General features: G+C 40.7%; 1 protein-coding gene across 6 annotated transcripts in view; it reads right to left on the reverse strand.

Moving 5' to 3' along the window:
• POLR1A (RNA polymerase I subunit A) overlaps positions 1 to 19,884 on the reverse strand; it is a 41,818-nt gene extending 21,934 nt beyond the window's left edge. For 3 of the 6 annotated variants that reach the window (XR_014228525.1, XM_082315369.1, XM_082315370.1), the window contains exons 1-21: positions 19,710 to 19,884; positions 18,312 to 18,516; positions 16,372 to 16,521; positions 16,174 to 16,281; positions 15,166 to 15,251; positions 14,948 to 15,057; positions 12,850 to 12,936; positions 12,075 to 12,177; positions 11,468 to 11,627; positions 9,979 to 10,152; positions 9,654 to 9,776; positions 8,602 to 8,829; positions 6,670 to 6,924; positions 6,116 to 6,307; positions 5,158 to 5,301; positions 4,520 to 4,703; positions 2,389 to 2,471; positions 2,116 to 2,274; positions 1,681 to 1,779; positions 302 to 454; positions 30 to 112 (exon numbers count right to left, since the gene is read on the reverse strand). Coding sequence is in view for 3 of the 6 variants with exons in the window: in XM_082315369.1 (XP_082171495.1) it covers positions 30 to 112; positions 302 to 454; positions 1,681 to 1,779; positions 2,116 to 2,274; positions 2,389 to 2,471; positions 4,520 to 4,703; positions 5,158 to 5,301; positions 6,116 to 6,307; positions 6,670 to 6,924; positions 8,602 to 8,829; positions 9,654 to 9,776; positions 9,979 to 10,152; positions 11,468 to 11,627; positions 12,075 to 12,177; positions 12,850 to 12,936; positions 14,948 to 15,057; positions 15,166 to 15,251; positions 16,174 to 16,281; positions 16,372 to 16,521; positions 18,312 to 18,516; positions 19,710 to 19,786 (2,963 nt within the window). In the remaining 3 variants the exon portion in view is untranslated. Of the gene's footprint in view, positions 1 to 29; positions 113 to 301; positions 455 to 1,680; positions 1,780 to 2,115; positions 2,275 to 2,388; positions 2,472 to 4,519; positions 4,704 to 5,157; positions 5,302 to 6,115; positions 6,308 to 6,669; positions 6,925 to 8,601; positions 8,830 to 9,653; positions 9,777 to 9,978; positions 10,153 to 11,467; positions 11,628 to 12,074; positions 12,178 to 12,849; positions 12,937 to 14,947; positions 15,058 to 15,165; positions 15,271 to 16,173; positions 16,282 to 16,371; positions 16,522 to 18,311; positions 18,517 to 18,981; positions 19,387 to 19,709 lie in introns of those variants that run through there. The other 3 variants (XR_014228526.1, XM_082315371.1, XR_014228527.1) reach the window with 3 other exon arrangements.
• Between the last annotated feature and the right edge of the window lie 77 nt (positions 19,885 to 19,961).

Here is a 19,961-nt window from a genome sequence, read left to right on the forward strand (position 1 = left end):
ATGTTCAAATTCTAAAATAAGCCTCTTACCTTTGTAGGTACCCAGAACGGCTGGTTTTGACAGCTGTATCCACAAGACCTTCCCTGCCAGCCATGCAGTGAAAGAAGAATTCCTAAACATAAGCACAATACCATCAGCATTCTGAGAAGTACACCAAGACTGGCAATTTATGCTCTTTCTCAAAAGCTACCCATGAAAGTAGGGTGAACAATGTCAATTTAGCTATAATCGCAGACACTCTGTATTAAAATACCAATATTTAAATAAACTTCAGTATAAACACAAGCAGTATTAAGCTTACAGAAGGTTTGATCCCAGTGAGAAATCTGCCAGTCACAAATCCTCCTGAGCTAGGGGAAAAATCATAAGGCTGGAAACATGGCAGCGATTTGCCAGATGCCATCAATGGGGGTCTTCGACCTTCCAACTCAATCTGGCCCAGCAAACAAGAAATCTAAATGTGGACAGGAAAAAAGGAAACATCACTTTTCCATCCAACTTTTTGCTCACATGAGTTCAACGATTTTTCTTGAAAAACACAGTAAAAAAATCAAAACGTTCACTAAATGTTCTTTAACTAAATGTCAACAGGTTCATTAAATGTTCTTGCTACCGATGAGCAGAAAAGGCATGTAGGTCTCAGCTGGTCTTTTAAAATTATTCCAGCCCCCTGACTCATCCTCAACATTTCCATTCTCATTCTGTATGTTTATTTTAATACAAAGATATGTGAAACTAAAAATATCGTAAGTATTTTTTAGGTCCCTACATTACCCTCACCACCTCTCAGCAGCATACTAAAAACGCAACCATAAAAACAACGTCTTGAGCTTTAGTCATTCTCTCTCATCAGAGACAGAATTTTAGATGGCCTTTTTATATAGTGTTTCTTGCTTGGGGTCTGTGTTGCAGAAGGCAAAATGAAAAAGCATCCCTGCCACTTCTCCCAAAATCAAAGTAAGATTTAGTTGTTCCTATTCAGTAGTGGAAGAAGGAAACAGAGGGGTCATAGAAAGGTTTGGGGTGGAAGGGACCTTTAAAGGCCATCCAGTCCATCCCCCCTGCAATGGGCAGGGACATCTACAACTGGATCAGGTTGCTCAGGGCCCCATCCAGCCTGGCCTTGAATGTTTCCAGGGATGGGGCATCGACCACCTCTCTGGGCAACCTGTGCCAGTGTTTCACCACCCTCATTGTAAAAAAATTTCTTCCTTATATCCAGTCTGAATCTACCCTCTTTTAGTTTAAAACCATTACCCCTTGTCCTGTTGCAACAGGCCCTGCTAAAATGTCTGTCCCCATCTTTCTTATAAGCCCCCTTTAAGTATTGAAAGGCCACTATAAGGTCTTCCTGCAGCCTGCTCTTCTCCAGGCTGAACAACCCCAACTCTCTCAGCCTTTCCTCATAGGAGAGGTGTTCTGTATCAGTCTGTATCTAATGTACTGAGAACTGATTCAAAAATAGAAGGTTATAAAAAACATTGACTCTCCTCTATCACCCACCGTGGTCTTCATTACATTATTCTAAAATTTTTCCATGCCATAGGCCTCTATTCCCAAAGTCCAGAATAAAAATCTTGCTTTGGTATTGGATAGCCACACAAGAGCTTCTCAATAGCTTACACTCTAGGACAAATCACATCAACACATGTAGCTGCTAAGCATTCTAGCTGCCATTACCTGCATTGTATTTACAGTGGATCCTTTGGCTCCTGACTGTACCATCAACTGTAAATTGTTCTCTGGAAACCTCCTATGGAGACCAAGGGGCATACAAACCTAAAAAGTTGTGATGAGGTAAAGGGAACAAAACCAAACCATTACTAATAAAATAATAAACCAAAGAAATCCCTGTTGAAGGCTTTAAGAAAGTGAAATGACGAGTAATCACTAAAATTCCTATTTATAATTTTAAAAGCGTCTTGAATATTAAGCCATCTTCTCATTCAGGAAGGAAAAGGTTGGGGTGGCGAGGCAGTACGTGAAGCCTCGTGCTGGGGACAGATGGAAAGCTTCAGCTTCCAGAACAGTCAGGCACCCCCTCATCAACGTTAAATTAACTTAATAAGCAAGTCTCCAAACAAGATTAGTATACACAGATGTCTCGATGCCAACCTTGTTAACTTCATTGTTGTAACTGTTTACTTCCTCCTTGAATTTCAGATCAACCATGTTAAAATCCCTCTGGTCTTTGCAGAGATGGGCATCCTGCCATTTCCCTTGGACCTCCTCACATGATGCTGTTTCTGGCAAATTAAGAGCAGCTCTAACAGCCTGAAAGTAAAATATGGAGGGTTTTAGGTGCTAAGCAGGCATGATTAAACAGGGCAGGATTTAAAAAATTTTTTATTGGGGGGGGGGGGGGGGAATTCTGCAAGACAGACTTACTTCTATACCACACTGCTTTGACTTTTCAATGATTTTTTGTCTTTTGTGATCTGCTTCGGGTTTAACCAAAATATCCTCAATCCCTGTTAAAGAAGAGAGACAGAGCACATAATGATCTAAACTAAAAAGAATCGAGGAAGGAACCACATTTGGTGTCAGGGATTTTGAGAGCAAAGAGCCAGAAACGAAAGTCACAATTAAAGATATAATAATTGGTAAAATCACGCTAACTGCAGTTTGACAAGGAAAAAAAATTCTGAGCGGCTTTTTGAGGGAGAAGGCATAGGCTGTGAACAAAACATGCAACATCAGCGAAGCTAAGCATTAAGGGTGCAAAATCAACTCCCAGACTTAAGAAGTGTTAACTTCAACAGCGTCTATAAAATCTTAATTGGTGCACTTGCACGCAAACATGTTACAGGCCAGGCTTCAACAGGTCTTTGGATTCTTATTTGAGCTAAAAAGTGACTTCTACAACACCAGCCACATCAAACTGTTTTTTCCTCTTCCATCCACTTCCAAGTTCCTCTTAGCTGACGTTGGCGCATCTGTCATTTCCTAGTTTGAAAAAGGTAAACTAAAAATACAGACCCTTGTGATGACAGCACCAGGAGAACAACAATTTAGAAGAAATCAAGGTTGGAACCCTAACTCCTGTAAGCTGTTTGTAAGGAGTCCTGCAACAGTCACTAAAATGGTCACTAAAATGGCTGGAGCACACAATGGATGAGGAGAGGCTGAAAGATGCGTGTTTGCCCTTTGGAGATACAAGGAAACAAAATTTTCTTCAAGAGGAAAAAAATGTTGACAATGTATATAATCAAATGCCGGCACAGGGAGCCAGAGAGGTGGTACAATCACCATCCCTGGAGATATTCACAACTTGACTGGACACAGCGCCGCGCAAGCTCATCTGGCAGGACTTGCTTTGAGCAGGGAGCTGCGTGAGATCACCTCCAGAGGTTCCTCCCAGGCTACATGTACAGCAGTCCCAGGGGGACAAGTGGGACACTTTACTAGTGAGTTACACACACAATTACAAGGCAGAGGAGCCTATGGCCCTGTCACATGTCCCTCTGTCTTCACTCTTTCTGTCCAGCCCTGCTTTCCTTTTCCCATTACAACCTTGTCTCTTCTACTTTATCTCTGTCTCCTGATCCCAAAGTGTCATTTTGCTTACCCCCGAATCATCTTATCTTCGCCAAACCCCAGACTTCTGCTCCAGTCCCACTTCTCTTTTTCTGATGTTTTAACTATCTAGTGATCCCAGGGTCATTACCTTTTCCTAAGTAGTTTTTGCACCCTAGCTCTCAAGACGTATTTTCTGCGTTTTACAGCCAATTCATCATCTTCCTCACTTCAAAAGATGTCCTTCCCTTTTCCTTGGCTAACAGCAGTCTCTTGGCTCCTCACTACTGCTGTCTACCAGTCGACCATGTCTACATAACTCCAAGTGATCATATTGTGCCTTCAGGTAAAAGTCAATTTAGACCCTCCTGCTGCTATATACTTTAAGTATTCCATTAGCATAAAAACATCTTGTAAAGCTCTACGTGGCATTTTGAAATATTTCAACTACTGCAAGAAGAGAGAGTACAGTAAGGGTCAAATTTTTATTGCGTGCCAAGTGCATTTTTGTACGAGTTTGCAAAGCTGTAAGGAAAGTCAAACATTTACCAAAAGATTTACAGCAGAATGAGATATGCAAGACTTGATTAATAACCCCTGAAAGTTCTTCCATCTCGCTTTATCAGTTGTTCTGGTTTCTATGCAACAACTCTTTTTCAGAGAAGTAAAAATAACACGGACTCATAGGAGGTTTTGATCTAAACAAAATTTCAACAGAAGACATTTAGACTGCGTACACTTTGACTAGGCAGGACAGCAGAAAGAACTTGATGGACATACTCAAGATTATACTTTCTCTTTATGCTTAGAAGGCCAGCTATGCGCCAACCAGAACAAAAGGGACCAAAAAAAAAAGGCTGGCAAACAGCTATCCCACTCAAGGACAGTCTTGCAAAATTTTATTTACAGAACTCTTAGCATGTAGTATGCCCAACAATGTCTGCTTTGTATCTCAGGAGGTGCTGCACCACAGCACTGGTGAATTAGTCCTTGCATTACTCACCCATTGTAAATCCCCTGTACAGCTGCAGATAAGCAGTAAAGAGCCGTCCTAGACATGTTAACACTTTCCCACTGGTTTCACCCCCGTAGATTTCATAGCAACAGTGGACCAGGCCATAGGCAGAGCTGCCAAAGTGAGCTTTGTCCAAGACTCCACACAGTAATTCCCCATTTCTAATAACAACCTGAAAAATAAGACACAGCTATTCAGGATAACAGAAATTTTGATCATCTTATGATCTCTACAGGTTTTTCTTTGTAATCTCATGAAAATATGTTTAAGTTTAAAAAGGCCACATATTGGTGAACAGTTAAATATGGCCAGATCATCTATACTTCCAGAATTCAAAGTGGAAATAAAACTCCTACCACCACCTGTATTTTTCCACCTATAAAATCAAACCATGAAGACACATGGTCTAACAAAAACAGATGGAATCTGTATCAGTCAGGATCAGAGCAGGGTTCTTTCTGACGCCCAGGCCTATCTTCTAATCACCACCTTCTGGCAGTAACTGTTGCTGAGTATCTGTTTTTAGCTTTGCCATCCACCTGCTTCCCTTCCCATTCCTCTACTGTATACACAATTTTATTACAATACAGCCCAGCCCAACCTCCAGAGTTGCTGCCCCAGCATACCTGAGATTCACACATTGAATCAAGATTTAGACATCTGTTTGCAGGTCCCTTCACCCAGGCTCTTCCACCAATCTTAGCTTTCCCAGTCAAATTCAGTGGGACATGGTTTTCTGGAATGATGTTTATTAACAATGTAGAAACAACCTAAAAAGAAGCAGGAAGAGTGGCAGGAACTATTTATTCCCTATATTCCCTTCTCAACGTAAAGAATTTGGCATGGAGGAGAAAAGCAACATCCTATACATATTTTTTCCACTGACAGCAATGCTTTAAAACCTCAGAAATCTAAAGTTTACAAGACAGGAATATCCTCTTTCTACTCTAGCCTTCAAAAGATCAATGATCTGAGACACACAATTATTCAGAAACATACGGCACCAAAGATTTTTCCAATAAGTAGATATGTACATATATATATATATATATAAAAATTGTCTGTTGGGTTTTACAGGAAAAACTGACAGGGAATTTCCCCTACTCTGCTATGAGACATAATACTTGGATTGAATGTTAAACTCTCTTAAATAGTAGAAAACGGAGCATTCACTTGGGCTTCCCAGATATTACATCAACCTAACGATGACCTCAACCAAAAAGCCAAATACCAGACTATTCACCTACAACCTTTAAGTTCAGAGATTTAAATGCACTGACTGGCATAACCTAGTTTACTATGATCAACAAATTCCTCCTCTGCTCTCATGCCTGCAAACCGCAGCATTATACTTCTACCTGCAACACTGTTCAGAGCAGCAAGTCAAAGTACTGTTCTAACACTGTCATTTTAAATGAAAGACGGTTCTCATAGCTCCAGTACACACACCCCAAGATCTCTGTGGTGTTGATTAGATGATGGGATTCGGCTTTCCAGCAACCCTCAGCAGCGCTGGTTTTAACATTAGCATTCTGCTTACTTTGGAACCACCAGCATTCTTTAACTCAATAAATTATAAACTACCTGCTTTCCTGTCCATAATCGCTGTGGTTTCATAATGGCAGGAGGAAAGATTTTAATTCTTCCTTTTTTGTCTGTTAGTCCTCGGTAGACAAGCTCCATATATTGCTCTCTAGTGAAAAAGCAGCCCCGGATTGTCATGCTGACTCCAGAAATCATGTGATCCTGGATCAAGCCAGGAAGTGGCTTCCCATCCTAAAGAGATAACAAGAAAAAGGGTTGGGGGTGGATAATAAGTCATGTGCTAGCAGCTCCCAAAATTATTCCAGCTGGATAAAAGCACTAAAGTAATTTGTAAGGAACTCATCATCGCAGCACAACTCTACTAAATCTCTTCTGGACATTGACATTAAAAGGAATGAGATTGTTTGGATGTGCTGGGCCTTCTTTAGACAAAGAGAACCACAAGTGGAGATGGAACAGAAACCAGGAATAGATTTAAAAAATTGATTTTTTTTTTTTTTTTTTAATTTATCTCATTTATCATTAGACAAAACAAACAACCAAAAAATCAGTGTTCTCACATAGGAATAAATTTATCTGACAGTTTTACTTACCTTTGGAACCAGGTACTGTTCATCAGTAAAGGCTAAGGTGTAGGCTTCTGCTCTACCCAGCTCGCTCTGTGGAAAATGGGCGTTCATTTCATCACCATCAAAATCGGCATTGTAAGCCTTGCAGTTGGCATAGTGAAGCCTCAGCACTTTTTCTCCAGGCAGGATTCGGGCCCGGTGAGCTTGGATGGAGGGTCTGTGAAGAGTGGGCTGGCGGTTCAGTAAAAGGACATCTCCATTTTTAATATGTCGACACACCTGCAAGAGAATTTTCGTTGCTGCCTATAAGGCATTTCCATGCATGCCTTTGTAAAGACTGCATCTTAAAGTACATACAGATGCAAAACATTTCCTTCCTAGCATTAACGTTCTGCGCAAAACTTTGTAAGAGAATCAAAACTACTTCCCCCGAACGCCCTCTGCTCTCCACCAAACCCCACTCTAAGGCTGCATATCCTCCATTAACTCCCACTGATCAAACCAAGTTAACAGCATATGCAAGCCACGCTCTACCAATCTCTTTTCTGCCTCGGCAGTAGAAGGATCAAAGACTGAAAAAGACAGACAATTATCCCATTTGTAAATGGGAAAATAAACTATATCCAAAGCCCACTGGGCTGAATAGATAATACCTATCACCATACACCCGGCACTGGACATCCTCAAATAAGATAATAATATGACCCAGTAGCTGAAGCAGAGGCCAGGGATCTCTGAGTTATCATTTCAGGTTTGAGTACAACACAATATATTCTTAATCTAGAACAGAGTTTCTCAAAACAGTCTCATTTTAATTCCCCTGTCAGTAACACCTATATATCCCTTGAAGTGATTATCAACAGGAGTATGATAAGCTGTTTGTACAGTCTAAATACTGCTGTGTCTACCTCTATGAGAGGTTCTGAGACAACTGACATCACGGAAATACTCAATCTTAAATATTAAATCTCTACCACGCCTCTATTAGAGACAGGGACACGCATAATAGACATTGTGAAAAAGCTATTCATCACCCAAACTTTTGCCCTAGCAGCTAAATAATAAGTTCTCAACTCTTGCAAGGGAGGGAGATACAGCTATTAAGAAGTTTCAAAGGTTGATTAAGCTGTAGCACAGAGAACTCAAACCCTCCAGCAGCTCCGAAGAAACAACATAACCGATATAAGCACTAAGCATTTCACAAGTGTTAATGTCTGTACAGATGGATATCAGTGTGGTCATTTCTTGCTTGGTCATCTGTAAAATGAGATGGTGATGGGAAGATGGATGCCGGGTTCCAGCAGTCAGCACTAAAACACAGACCACTCCTCCCCGGGCAGTGCCACTACCAGCACGGCTGACACAGATCGGAGGACTCTACTTCATACGTACTCACGGGCACCCCACTCCTGGAAGACATGTCACATCAACTGCTTGTGTTGTACCTACGCTACCAGTATATCAAATTTCAGCCTTCAGAACTATCACCAAAAAACTGCTGCAAATACAGAATCTATTTAACATTTCAAAAGGACAGGAAAAAAGATAGAATTTGCTGAGAAGGATGGGGAGACAGGGGGACACAAAAGCATAAAATGAAAGCAATATTTTATCTTCCATATTGCTGAGAATTCCCAAGACTAGTCAGCTGCAAAAGAAAGGCTACTCCGCATCTTGGCAAGATAAATGCCACACGCTGCATTTTAAGGGAAGTGTAAAATTCAGGATGGACAAATGGTTTTTAGAATTTGAAAAAGTATCAAGCTTTTCTTCCCACCCCACTGCCCCAACTTTTTCTCAGCCGCCTACTAAAAGATAAGATAAGCCTGCCCTGGGAGTCTTTGTGAGCAGGCCCATTGGAATTACTAGCAAGGACAGTAGTATTATTATTTAAAAAAAAAAAAAAACAACACCACAGGTGTAGGAAGGCTCCGACAGGCCCTTTGTCGTACTCACAATCTTCAGTCCTGACTGGGGCGCGCCTGAAGAAGGAGTGAGGAGCTGCTTAGCTATGGCTTCCCTCTGGGTCAGGCTGCTTGCACTCAACACTGTACGAGATCCATCTTCGTTGATGACCATGGAGGCCCCAGGGTGAACCTTTGGGCCATTTATGACAGCCTGCCTCAGCTCTTTGACGTTCCAGGGAGTGACTGGCTGAGGGTAAGTCAGTTTGGTAGCAAATACCTAGACAGGAGGGAAAAGAGGAGAGAAATAACTAGTTGTTCAACTTTGGCTTAGAACAGTACTAAGTCACTGAGAAAACAGGGTCAAATGTTAACTCATACAAAGTAAACATGAATTACTCTTGGATGCATCTCCTCCTCATTCTACTGTCATGCCGAATAAATACATTTCTGTTTTAAAATCCTCTACCATAAGAATAGAAATGCCTTTTTTATGATTTTCTACTGCAGTAGAAAAGGAAAACTCAATTAGCAATTAAAAAAAAAAAAAAAGCATGATTTTAGATTCTGCAAACAAACCAACAAATACGGAGAAAAAGCCCATTATCACCAGGTCCACTATTTGCAGATAGGCAAGAAGAAAAGACGATACAATGAAAAGCTCGAATTCAGGGTTGGTGTCATCTCTGTGTGGTTAAAAATCATTAAGGATGAATGAAGTTGGTGACATTATTATGGCCTTTTCTTAAAGGCTGCCATAGCTGTTACAAGATACACTGTACAAAGACCACAGGAGAAACAGGACCTACTTAGAAAGTTTGCATTAATTCATAATCCCAGGAAGCAAGTACAGCTTTTCCTTTTTTTTAATCCTCTTTCCCAGGCGTGGTGTTCAGTATAATGGTAAGAATTTCCTGCTCTTCAATGCTCCTTCTTTATTAACACACAGTGGTAACATACAGCTACGACACACTGGGCAGGAAAGAGTCCAGGGGAGTCGGAAAATCTCTACATTTTAAGCTGCTTGCTACGCAGCTGAAAGTGTTACAGTGTAGTTCAGCCCCCAGCTGCACCAAAAAGAACCACTGTTTTATTTCTTCTTACCATAGGAATGCCAATCTCATTGGTACCAATGTACATATCGGGGCAAATGACTGATCGAGCAGCAAAATCCACACGCTTTCCCATCATGTGCTTGCGGAACAATCCTTCTTTTTTCTCTAATAGCTTTGAAAACAGAAGTTAATGATTAAAATGTGAAAGCTTGCAACATCAGACAGATCCTCCAGATATCACAGTGATGAGTATCATGAAAATGCCTACATACTAACCACAAATATTTCACTTTTTTCTTATTACATCAACTTCTCTTATTTTAACTGTCTGTGACACAGAAAGTCCAGTCTCTAAGATTCTGCCTGCTACCCACCTGACGAATACCAGGGTATTTTTCTGTCATTAGTTTGTCCATGTCACTATCAAATACAATGTTGACATGGCTCTGCAGACGAATCCAAGCGTTGTACAGCTTATCTGCGATGGTCTGTCCTGGAATCATTGTCAGGACAGAATGGTCCAGAGGTTCATTATCCTCTCCCGTCTCCTACAGAAACAGAAATTAGAAAACTGGATTTAACAAAAAATACCTTCTGTTTACTACACTGAAATTATAGCATTAAACAGCAAAATGAAACACTGGCCGCTTTTGCACCTCATTAAAGACACCAAATTAAAAAAAAAAAAAAAATCCCCCAACATTAACAATGTAAACATAACTTTCAAATTATTACAACCAAGTGCCTCAGACAGGTCTGCTGTCAAGCTTTAGAAACTGGCTTGGATGGGAGATCTACATGAGTCTATGATTCTAGGTGGAAGACTTGGCAGTGGTAGGTTTACAGTTGGACTTGATGATCTTAAGGGTCTTTTTCAACCGAAATGATTCTATGATTTCCAAACATCACAGCTACATATCCCAGTGGGATTTTAATAGAGAACTGCTAATCAATCAATCATCTCCTGGTAAGTGACAGCCCTCATTCTAAATTAAATGTTACTGGTTAGTCAGTCTGTGCTACAAATCACTGTGCTACCAGAAAGTCCTATTCTTAGATAAAAATAATGTAAATCCAAGAGCTTTTATCACCTGCATTACTTTGTTTACACGGTCTAAAAGTTGGTATACCAGTCACATCCGAAACGCATTAACCTTCTGTCACGTCAAACGTTTTAAGAACATATCTCCACCTAGTGGCTAAATTCTGAGTAACCAAAAATGTTTTCAAAATGTTTTACAATTTAAATCAAGTTCAGCTGAAACTAAGTCCAGTATCAAAGAACCCTCAATAACACAATTCATGAACAAATATGAAAAGAAGCATGGTGACATTCATTCTTATTTAATACTATATGACCATGTGAACAGGTCAGTAGTAAACAAGCATTGTTACTAACTAATGTTATTTGTGAATTTTTTGCTTCTATTTAGACATCAATGGCCAAGAAAAAACCACGATCACAATTGGCTCTACTAGGCTTAGAAGATAAAGTGGCTTTCTTCCTCCACCATTTTGCATTCGATGAGATGCTGGAGAAGTTTTATTGTGAACTGTTTGTGCTGTTCATATTTCATTCTCCAGTAACGGGAGCCCATCATGTCTCACGTACGGTAATCTAATACAAAAACCCTAACTAAAGCAGTCTGCATAAAACGTTTTTCCCTTTGCACCAGGCGGGTGAGTGGAAAGAGGCACGAGCAAAAAAACAAAAAACCAACCCGAACTATGGAGAACATCTCCAACGGCACACACTCCAACAGCCCAGGCAAAAACTGTTATTGGAACTGTTTAAACAGGAGCCTACCTGAACTCAACCCACATATTCAAAAAGCAAAGAATAAGATAACCGACAACGCTTACTGTTTGGATTTCTTCTGTCAATTTTATTGGCTGACATTGTTCTTTTGCCATGAAAACCAAGAGCTTACGTATCATTTTGGCATCTTTCATGACAGCCTGCAAGTTCACCGTCTGACCATTTGTAAACAGTCGGTCTCCAACACGATTTACGGGACGATACCTACAGCAGATCAAAAGTACTTTAGAAGATTAAAGCCACTGAAAAGTAGCATGACAAACCTCAAATGTTCTAAGTTAAGTCTTCAATGCATGAAGAATAATCCCTATAAACTAACAGTGAGCATTTAAAAATTCATATATTATACTGGGACAGTCATGAAAGAGGAATGATTCCTTAACAAGAAATTCTACCAGCACTATAGAGTTATAATATTTTGTAATAATTTAAAATACTAAAATACATTTTTTCATAATTATTATTTCAGTCCTTTAACAAACTCATTTGAAGTTATAATAAAACTTATCAGTTACTTCTGTGATTTTTATTATTTTTTTTTTAATGGTCCACTGACACTTTAGCAGACCAGCAGCTGCACTATAGGTGTTTGCACCTCTGACTCCTGCAAAACCCTGTGATTTCTATAAAAGGGTTTTGGGGAAATTTTACCTTGAAGGTGGAACCACAAGTAGATCTAAAAAAAACATGTCTGGACTGAATCCCGAACTCTCATGGGGATCCATCCCAGCGAAGAGATAACGCAAAAAGAAACCTAAAAAGATAAACTCATTATCACTGCTATTGTTTGGGAATCCAAACCCCCAGATGTATTTGGTCAATCAAGCCAAAAGCATCTGCTAAGTTAAATACTAGCGAGCTTGTTTACAATAAAACCATTTAGGCATACTTTAGAAAGATTTGGCATTGTTCTTTTTGGCCACATACATGATTTTTTGGAAACAACTCCGAACAGAAATACAGAGCATAACAAAAGAAAAAAGCAAAACAGCAGGAAGAAACAGTTTCCAGCTACTAGCTGAGACTGATACATGAAACTGCTTTGGTTTTTCCTGGCAACTGCACAGATTCAGAGTACAGGGAACTCAAAAGAAGAGACTGCTAAATACATTCTCAGTCTTTAACCAAGGTAACTGTGGGGAATATTAGGTGCAGCACCATAGGAACATTAAATTCTCTGTAAATAACAATCGTGATTTGTGGGGAGCCACAATTTGAAAATAGCTAATCAAACTATCACTATCACTGAATCCAGCTCTCTGCATTCACTAGCTACCAGTCCTCCTGTCACAGAATCTATCTTGCAGCCAGGAGCCCTTAAAGCAAAAGGCAAAGACTTGACAAGGAGTTCATACGGGAACAAGTGCACACTTTGTCTGCTAAATGATACAGAAAACAAAGTAACATTGCTCTCAACAACCATTACCTTCATTCTTCCACAGAGCCAGGATGTATTCCTTGGCAGTCATCGGTGTCAAGTATCCTCTCTTCCCTAACTGGCTTTCATCAATAGCTGAAAAGTAAAAAATAAAAATTAAAATAATAAAATAAAATATTTAAAAAAAAAAAAAAATCACAAGAGGTTACTTTGAAAGTTTTTTTTTCTTACAATGATAAGTGCTTCCGGCTCAAAGAAGGAATAGAAATACATACAAAATATACTGGCTGACAGCTACATTAAATATCATTAACATGTTTGCTTTGGGGATATGAAATTAACTAAAGTAAGAGCCTTCCCAGTATGGAAAAAATAAGCCATTTCTGTGACCAAGGGGTATCAATGTAAGTAACTGAAACAAAACTTAACTTTAACATCTAAAGTGTATGCTTTATTTGATTAAAGTGAGCTGGACCCCTTCTTCAAATTATCTCATCCACTGACCAAAACGCAGATCAAGAGTCAACCTGCAGCTGGTGAACACAGAAGCGGGATTCAAGTATCACCAGTGAGATCAAGGTTCCCAGGAAATACCCAAGTGGATGAGACAATAGCGACAATCAGCAATTCATCCATATGATAAGTGAGTCTGGGCTAGCTGTATTCTGGTGAGGAAGAAAAACATGTGGTTCTGAAAGACCTTTTTTTTTTAAAAAAAAGCCAGAGGTTTTAGGTCTCAATTTCCACTTCTCTTGCAGGCCAGCCCCCCATGTCCCAGGGAAGCCAGAGTACACGGCTTGAGGAAAAATGATTCTCCCATGACCTCAGCTAAAGTTTCCTACTGTTCTTTTTACTAAGGTCCAGAAATTCAGATTTTTCCACACTGAAACTTCAATTCCCCATTCCTTCACATAGAAAACCTTTCTATCCCTTAAACATGAAGGCATCAATGTCAAGGTTAAAAGCACTCCCTCCAAGATTCAATACAATGAGCAACCGTGACTCTGGCTATGCAAAACGTACGTAACTGTATAGTCCATCCCATTTCAGAAGATACAAGACTTTACTGTAATGAAAGTAACCAAGAGGTGTTACAGCCTTGGTTTTTGAACACTGACAGGAGGAAGATATTTCTTATCTCTACTTCAGCTGTGAATGTTAACGGAGACTGCGAGAATATGCCTGGTTTTGAAGCTTTCTGTGGTGAGGCAAAATATTGCAATTCTGGCAACTCACCTGACCCTCCAGAACAACTATTTTCATCACTAGTATAAAAAAAACCACACCCCCAAACTTTGGACAGTCCTAAAGAGGCTCAAATAAAAAGCCCAAAGCAGTACCCTATGATTTAATGGAGTGAAATCACAGTTGTCACTCAAAAGCAGTACCACTGGGATACGCAAACTTTCCTGCCTTCGTTGAACGTGTTATGGATGGGATGTTAAAGCAGAGATCTGACCTTTTTGCTTTAAAACCCATCCCTGACATTGTGCTTCCTCAGCCACAACTCCAGAGATTTAATCTAGTATTTAAACCACTGACTAGCAAACAGAATAAGCTCACTAAGTAAATCTTTTCTAAGGGTTAAATAACTCAAACACAAATCTGCTTCAACTCTACCTGGTAGTGCAAAGAATCAAGGATACAAGAAGAAAAAAGTAAGTTTAAAGTGATTCAAACACTAGGCTAATTAAGCCTGAAAAGTGTCATCTTTCTTTTCTGTCTTACCCTCTTTAAGAAGAAATTCTTCCTTAAGAGTTAGGATTATCTGATTTTTTTTCTAAAGTAAGATTGGTCATCTTCCTCCTAGTTCATTTTTTATCTAGTCTCTCTCTTTTTAAAAATCTAACAGAAAATCATCTACCCAGCAAAAATGCAGTGTCCCAAAACAACATTAGAGTTGACATAGATTATGCTTTTGTACTTCTTTTCCTGACACACACGGACACTTGCAGCTGCAAAAAGCACAGGAGGCTTGCAAATAAAGAAGTTTAATGGAACTGGATACTCCCTCACTGCTGAGCTTACTGTTTTATTTAAATTTTTATACATGAGTCACAAGCGCATATTCACTGCTAGGAGTCTGTTCATCTAAAATACAGGAAAACAAGAGCTGACATATTTGAGTAGAAGACAAATACTTCACCTGCTGGCTCATCCAGAATGCCTTCCTCTCCTGGCTTATGGTACACTGTCGAAGGATAGGTTACTGTCAGCTTGCTGTTATGCTCTTTTCGCACTAGTGATCTCCTAGATCTTAAAGGGAAAAAAAGAAAACCAGGAAAGGCAGATAAAAGTTAATACAAATGCTCACAATACTTAACTTTACACCAGCTATTTACTTCCTCGTGTAGTTAAACTTACTTGCAGTTTGGGCATTTCTTTGAACTCATATGTGCTTTCCAGAACTGTGCTATCAGTTTATTTCTACACTCGCATACATTTTTTACCTGATAAAGAAAAAAAACCCTTAAAAATAATTTAAAACATTTTATATGAAGAATTTTTAAACACTACATAATTAATGTTAACCATCAACACAAACATTACTAGTATTAATGCACACACATCCTTGTATTGATTTAATTCATAACTTGATCTCTAGTTTTCTTCCATCATCCTCCCATGTTTGCTGGCAACATACACCCCCCAACGCTCCCCACCCTCCTTCTCACGTTTATTTCATAAATAGTCTTTATTTTGCAAGTCAATACTGAATTTTAAAGCTTTTCTCTAATGATGATTTAAGAAGACTGATAAAAATCACTTCTTTTGACTGCTCATGAGTGTACAATTTACAAAGTGCTCAAGGTTAGTTTTGAAACAAGTGATTAAGGAATTAAACTTGGCTTATAAACAAACCTGCTCTAAGATGTTAGACCTTTAAATATCTTCTTCACTCATATTTTCCTTTAACAATGTACATTAAACTGTATTTAAATGGAAATGAGAATTCAATTACCTAACTTTCTAAAAATTTCACTGTAAGTAATTCTGCAAATATGCTGGATGCATGAGTTCTCAAAAAGTGTTCTGCAGCTCAAAACAGCTGGAGCATCATACAGAGAAGTATCAACATCTGTAGGTAACGTACTGACAGCAGTATCAGATTATTTTTATATTATATTTACACCATCAAAACATTTCCCTACACAAAGTGTATTTTCCAGAAACATAATAGTTATACTAAATAGTAATACTAAATCTTTTGAAGCTTAATTTCAGATATTTCACCCAGCAAGCCTTCTAAACATGACACAGTTCACAACTCCAGGACAAAATCTAGAGTCTACACAGCCAAAGACAGACGTTCTTCTGCACGTTACTGAGGACAAAACCTGAGATCTTAGGAGAAGCACTGATTTTACTCACATTTGAACACTGATCTCTTATTTGATGACTTTGTAATATTTCCTGAACATGGCGGTTTAACTCTTCTTCAATTTCTGAACCTGTTGCATCTGCACATTGCTCTAAAAACTAAAAGAAACAGAATAAAAGAAATTGGGATAGCTCTATAGTTACAGGACTATCAACTCAAAAAGGAATGGAGAAATACACAGTACTTGCCCTGTTCAGAATGACTTCAAGATCATGGACGGCATGAAGCAACCCTTTCTCCAGAACCTTCAGCTGACTTAGCAGTAAGTGAACCACAGCTCGAGTACATGTCAGCATGTGGCAATTTAAACAAGAGCCTCGAATTAGAAGGTATAATTTCTGGAAAGAAAAGGGGAAAAAAGTTATCCTGGTAGATTTACTGGCTTGAACGTTAAGGAAGTAGATAGATTTGTTTAAACTTAAAGAAAGAGCTACTATAATGGAGAAATTGGACTAATTGTTAAATTTAATCATAAAGAATTGGACTGGAAAAAAAATTCTTTCAACCACACAAACTCATATGGAAAGGATGATCTGTAGACAAACTATCTGCAGGCCGTCTACATAACAGATACAGGGGTCAAGAGGAAAAGCCTGTCGTATCTACAGCAACTCTGGGACCAAAGCTGCTCTTACACAGCACTGTGATTACAGCTTCTAACAGCTTGTCCCATAAAGGACAACGTGGTACCCAAAACTCCAGTAAAATGAAATGTTCTGGTCACAAGTACTATCAATGTCCCTCAAGATTCTTCATGCAACCACATTCTCCTCAAGCTTCAGGAAAATATCAGCGGTTTTTAGGATTTGGCGTAGCTCTGCACGCAACTCACTCTAGCTGCGCGCAGCACCAGTGGCCTAAAGGCTAGGAATTACTGCTCCCTGGTTTTGTTCCTTGGTCAAATAGAAGTATTTTACTTCAAAGCTGGGACAAGACTAGAAGTGGGATGGACCTCATCTAACTTTAGTCATCTGGAAGTGAGCTTTTCAGTCTCAATTAGTAGCCTATGCAGGAGCCAGCTACTGTAAATGAAACTAGTACCTCAGGAGTGCAATTCATCCCAGCTCAGGCTCCTGTTACAGGCTAGATGAATCTTCCTCTGCAAATATCCCCGCTCCTCAGATTCCAGAAAGAGCTAAAAAGTACTAATCAGATTACGCATCTAACTTTCAGAAGACCAAAATAAGGCAAATCCTATCCTTACTACCAGGAATCCTTTTATTATTTAAAAGGTGACCCTTTTTAAAAACACCCACATGAAGCACTTAGGAGAAATGTGCAGTTTGACCATCACGAGTACCTTGCGAAACAAGCTTGCAACACCTGCCCTGACAGATGCACGCCAAGTGATATCTCTGCTCTACATTAGGTATCCCGCATATCATGTACACGCAACGGTTGGAAAGATATGAGAAGCACGTGTCTGACTTCCAGATGCAAGAAATCTTCTTGACAGTCTTTTTTTTTGTCATTATGAAAACTGATGGATTTCTATATACCTTAGCATTTTTCAAGTCCCTGCTGCCGCCAAACTTACACCACTATATTCTTCCGTTTACTTGGCATACTCGTTATGTCACTCAGCGTATTGCTGACTGGGCTGTTGGATCTTAACCACATTGATCCAGTTTGCTGGAATAAATTATTCTGGAATAAGAGGACCTACTCGGCAGAATGTACAAACACAGCTATTCGGAGCTCAAACGAGCCCTGAATGTCCAGGAAGTACTTGGTGATCCTAGGATAAAAGCAGGCAGCTGTTCATGTAAGTTTGTAATAGTAGTTTAAAGGAAACAACTAACGATTTTTACTGTGCCATCCATTTAATTAAGGCATGAGACCCTGCAGTTGGTCATATAGTTTAGTGATCAACATTCCCCCTCTCTTGTTTGTCAATATTGGTAAAATAATAGTTACAACAAAGTGTATATTTTACAAAAGTCTCAGCAGTCTATTTGTATTGAACTGTCATCACACAACAAACTTTTTCTACTACATTTGCTGTTATTACACTTAAACTTAGAAAATAGATCTCAGCACCTTTACTATTTTCAAGGACTATAAACTGTATGAGAGCTTCAGCACCATCACCCATTTCACCAGCAAGACAATAATTAAGCATACATACATCAAAAAACAGAGGGTTGTAGACAGTCAGAGGCAGCTCTATATGGCCAAAATGACCAGGGCAGTTGCTGAAGTTCTGCATGCAAGTTGCACACACTTCTTTGGAGTCTGGAGGTCCCAAAGCCAAGTCGTACAGTCCATTAATGGCTGGATTCCCCATATTATCCAAATACTGAGGATTTGTTATGGGTTTTACACTCAGTTTCCTGAAGTTGAAAAAAAAAGAACAAAAATCAGTGGCAGCAAACAGCCACATGATATGCACTTGAATGGTACAAATAGCACTGATGTTTAGTATCTATATTTTTTTTAATTGATGAAAACATATTTTTGAGGGTACTTTGTGCATGCAGCAGGCATTTCTGTATCATTAACTTCATTGTCTGAGTACAATAATTCATATCACAGTAAATATTTCTTTTACATCTTCAGCCATTATATTAAGAAGTCGGGTAATCTTGTCTGCATGTCCCCTCCAGCAGCAGGGGAGGTAAAAAAAATGAAAACACCTAGATAGCAACAGCCTTACATCCTTGACTATACACAATGCTAACATCACACCAACACCAAAGAAATGCTGACAGCTCTCTAGAACTCCAGGAGAAACGACTTGCTGGAAAAAGCTGCAAAAAAACCCTCCACAACAAAGATCTCAGCTCTGCAGTACTTACGCTGGTGCTGAAATATCTGAACGTTTTCCTGTCACTGAAACCAGCAAGGTCTCCTCCGTGCTGGACACTCGGGTTCAGATCCCTGGCCGGGTCTCCAGGAGCGTGCCCACCAAGGAACAAGCCCAACCTTACCAGCACAGGGCTTCTCCAGGCTCTGACAGGCCAGGCGCCGAGGTACAGGGGGTGGGGGGAAGCCTGCACCCCCCCTCAGGGGAAGCCCTCCAAGAGGGCAGCAGCCTTCCCTCTCCCAAGGTGAGTTTATGTTGCAGCCTGCGTAAAGAGGCTCCTGGCAGCACATGGAAATGGCCATCTGCCCCCGTCTCCATTGCCAGCGAGGGGCTCTCCTCAGAGGAGCGGGGCCGCCTCCCTGCCTCCTCACAGATCCCTTCCCCCCGCCCGCCTCAGTCCTACACAAGGAATCCCCCGCCGCCTCTCCCCGGCCCCACAGCCCTTCCCCACTCCTCCAAGGCCTCCAGCGGCCCCGGGTCTGAGAGCCCCACAGGGAGTCCAGCAGCCCCCCGACAGCCGGAGGGTACTCAGTCGCCGCCATCCCAGTGGCTAGTGAGGGCCACGGCGCAGCAGGACTACATGTCCCAGCAGGCAGCGCGCCTACAGCCCGCCGAGGCCTGCCGGCGTTCTGGCGCAGGGCACGCCGGGAGTTGTAGTCCTCAACAGCACCCACGAGGCAAAGGAAGAGGACAACCCCCCCGCCTGCCGTGGATCCTCACCTGATCTCCTCGGCCGTGTACATCCCGAAGGAGACCCCAACCAGCCGCCGCCACGGCACCACTTTCGGCGGCCTCATGGTGAGCGAGCGAGCCTCCCCCGGCCGACACCTCGTCCCTCTCCGCAGCCCAAGCTGCTGCGCCACGGGAAGCACCACGCGGTCCCGGCGGCGGGGGGCAGGCGGGGCCGGGCGCTACCACCGCCGCGGAGGGGCGGCCTCCTCACCCCCCCTTCCTCTGCGGGAGTGGTACCGC

Source organism: Platalea leucorodia, assembly GCF_965183815.1.
Source record: "Platalea leucorodia genome assembly, chromosome: 6".
NCBI lineage: Eukaryota > Metazoa > Chordata > Aves > Pelecaniformes > Threskiornithidae > Platalea > Platalea leucorodia.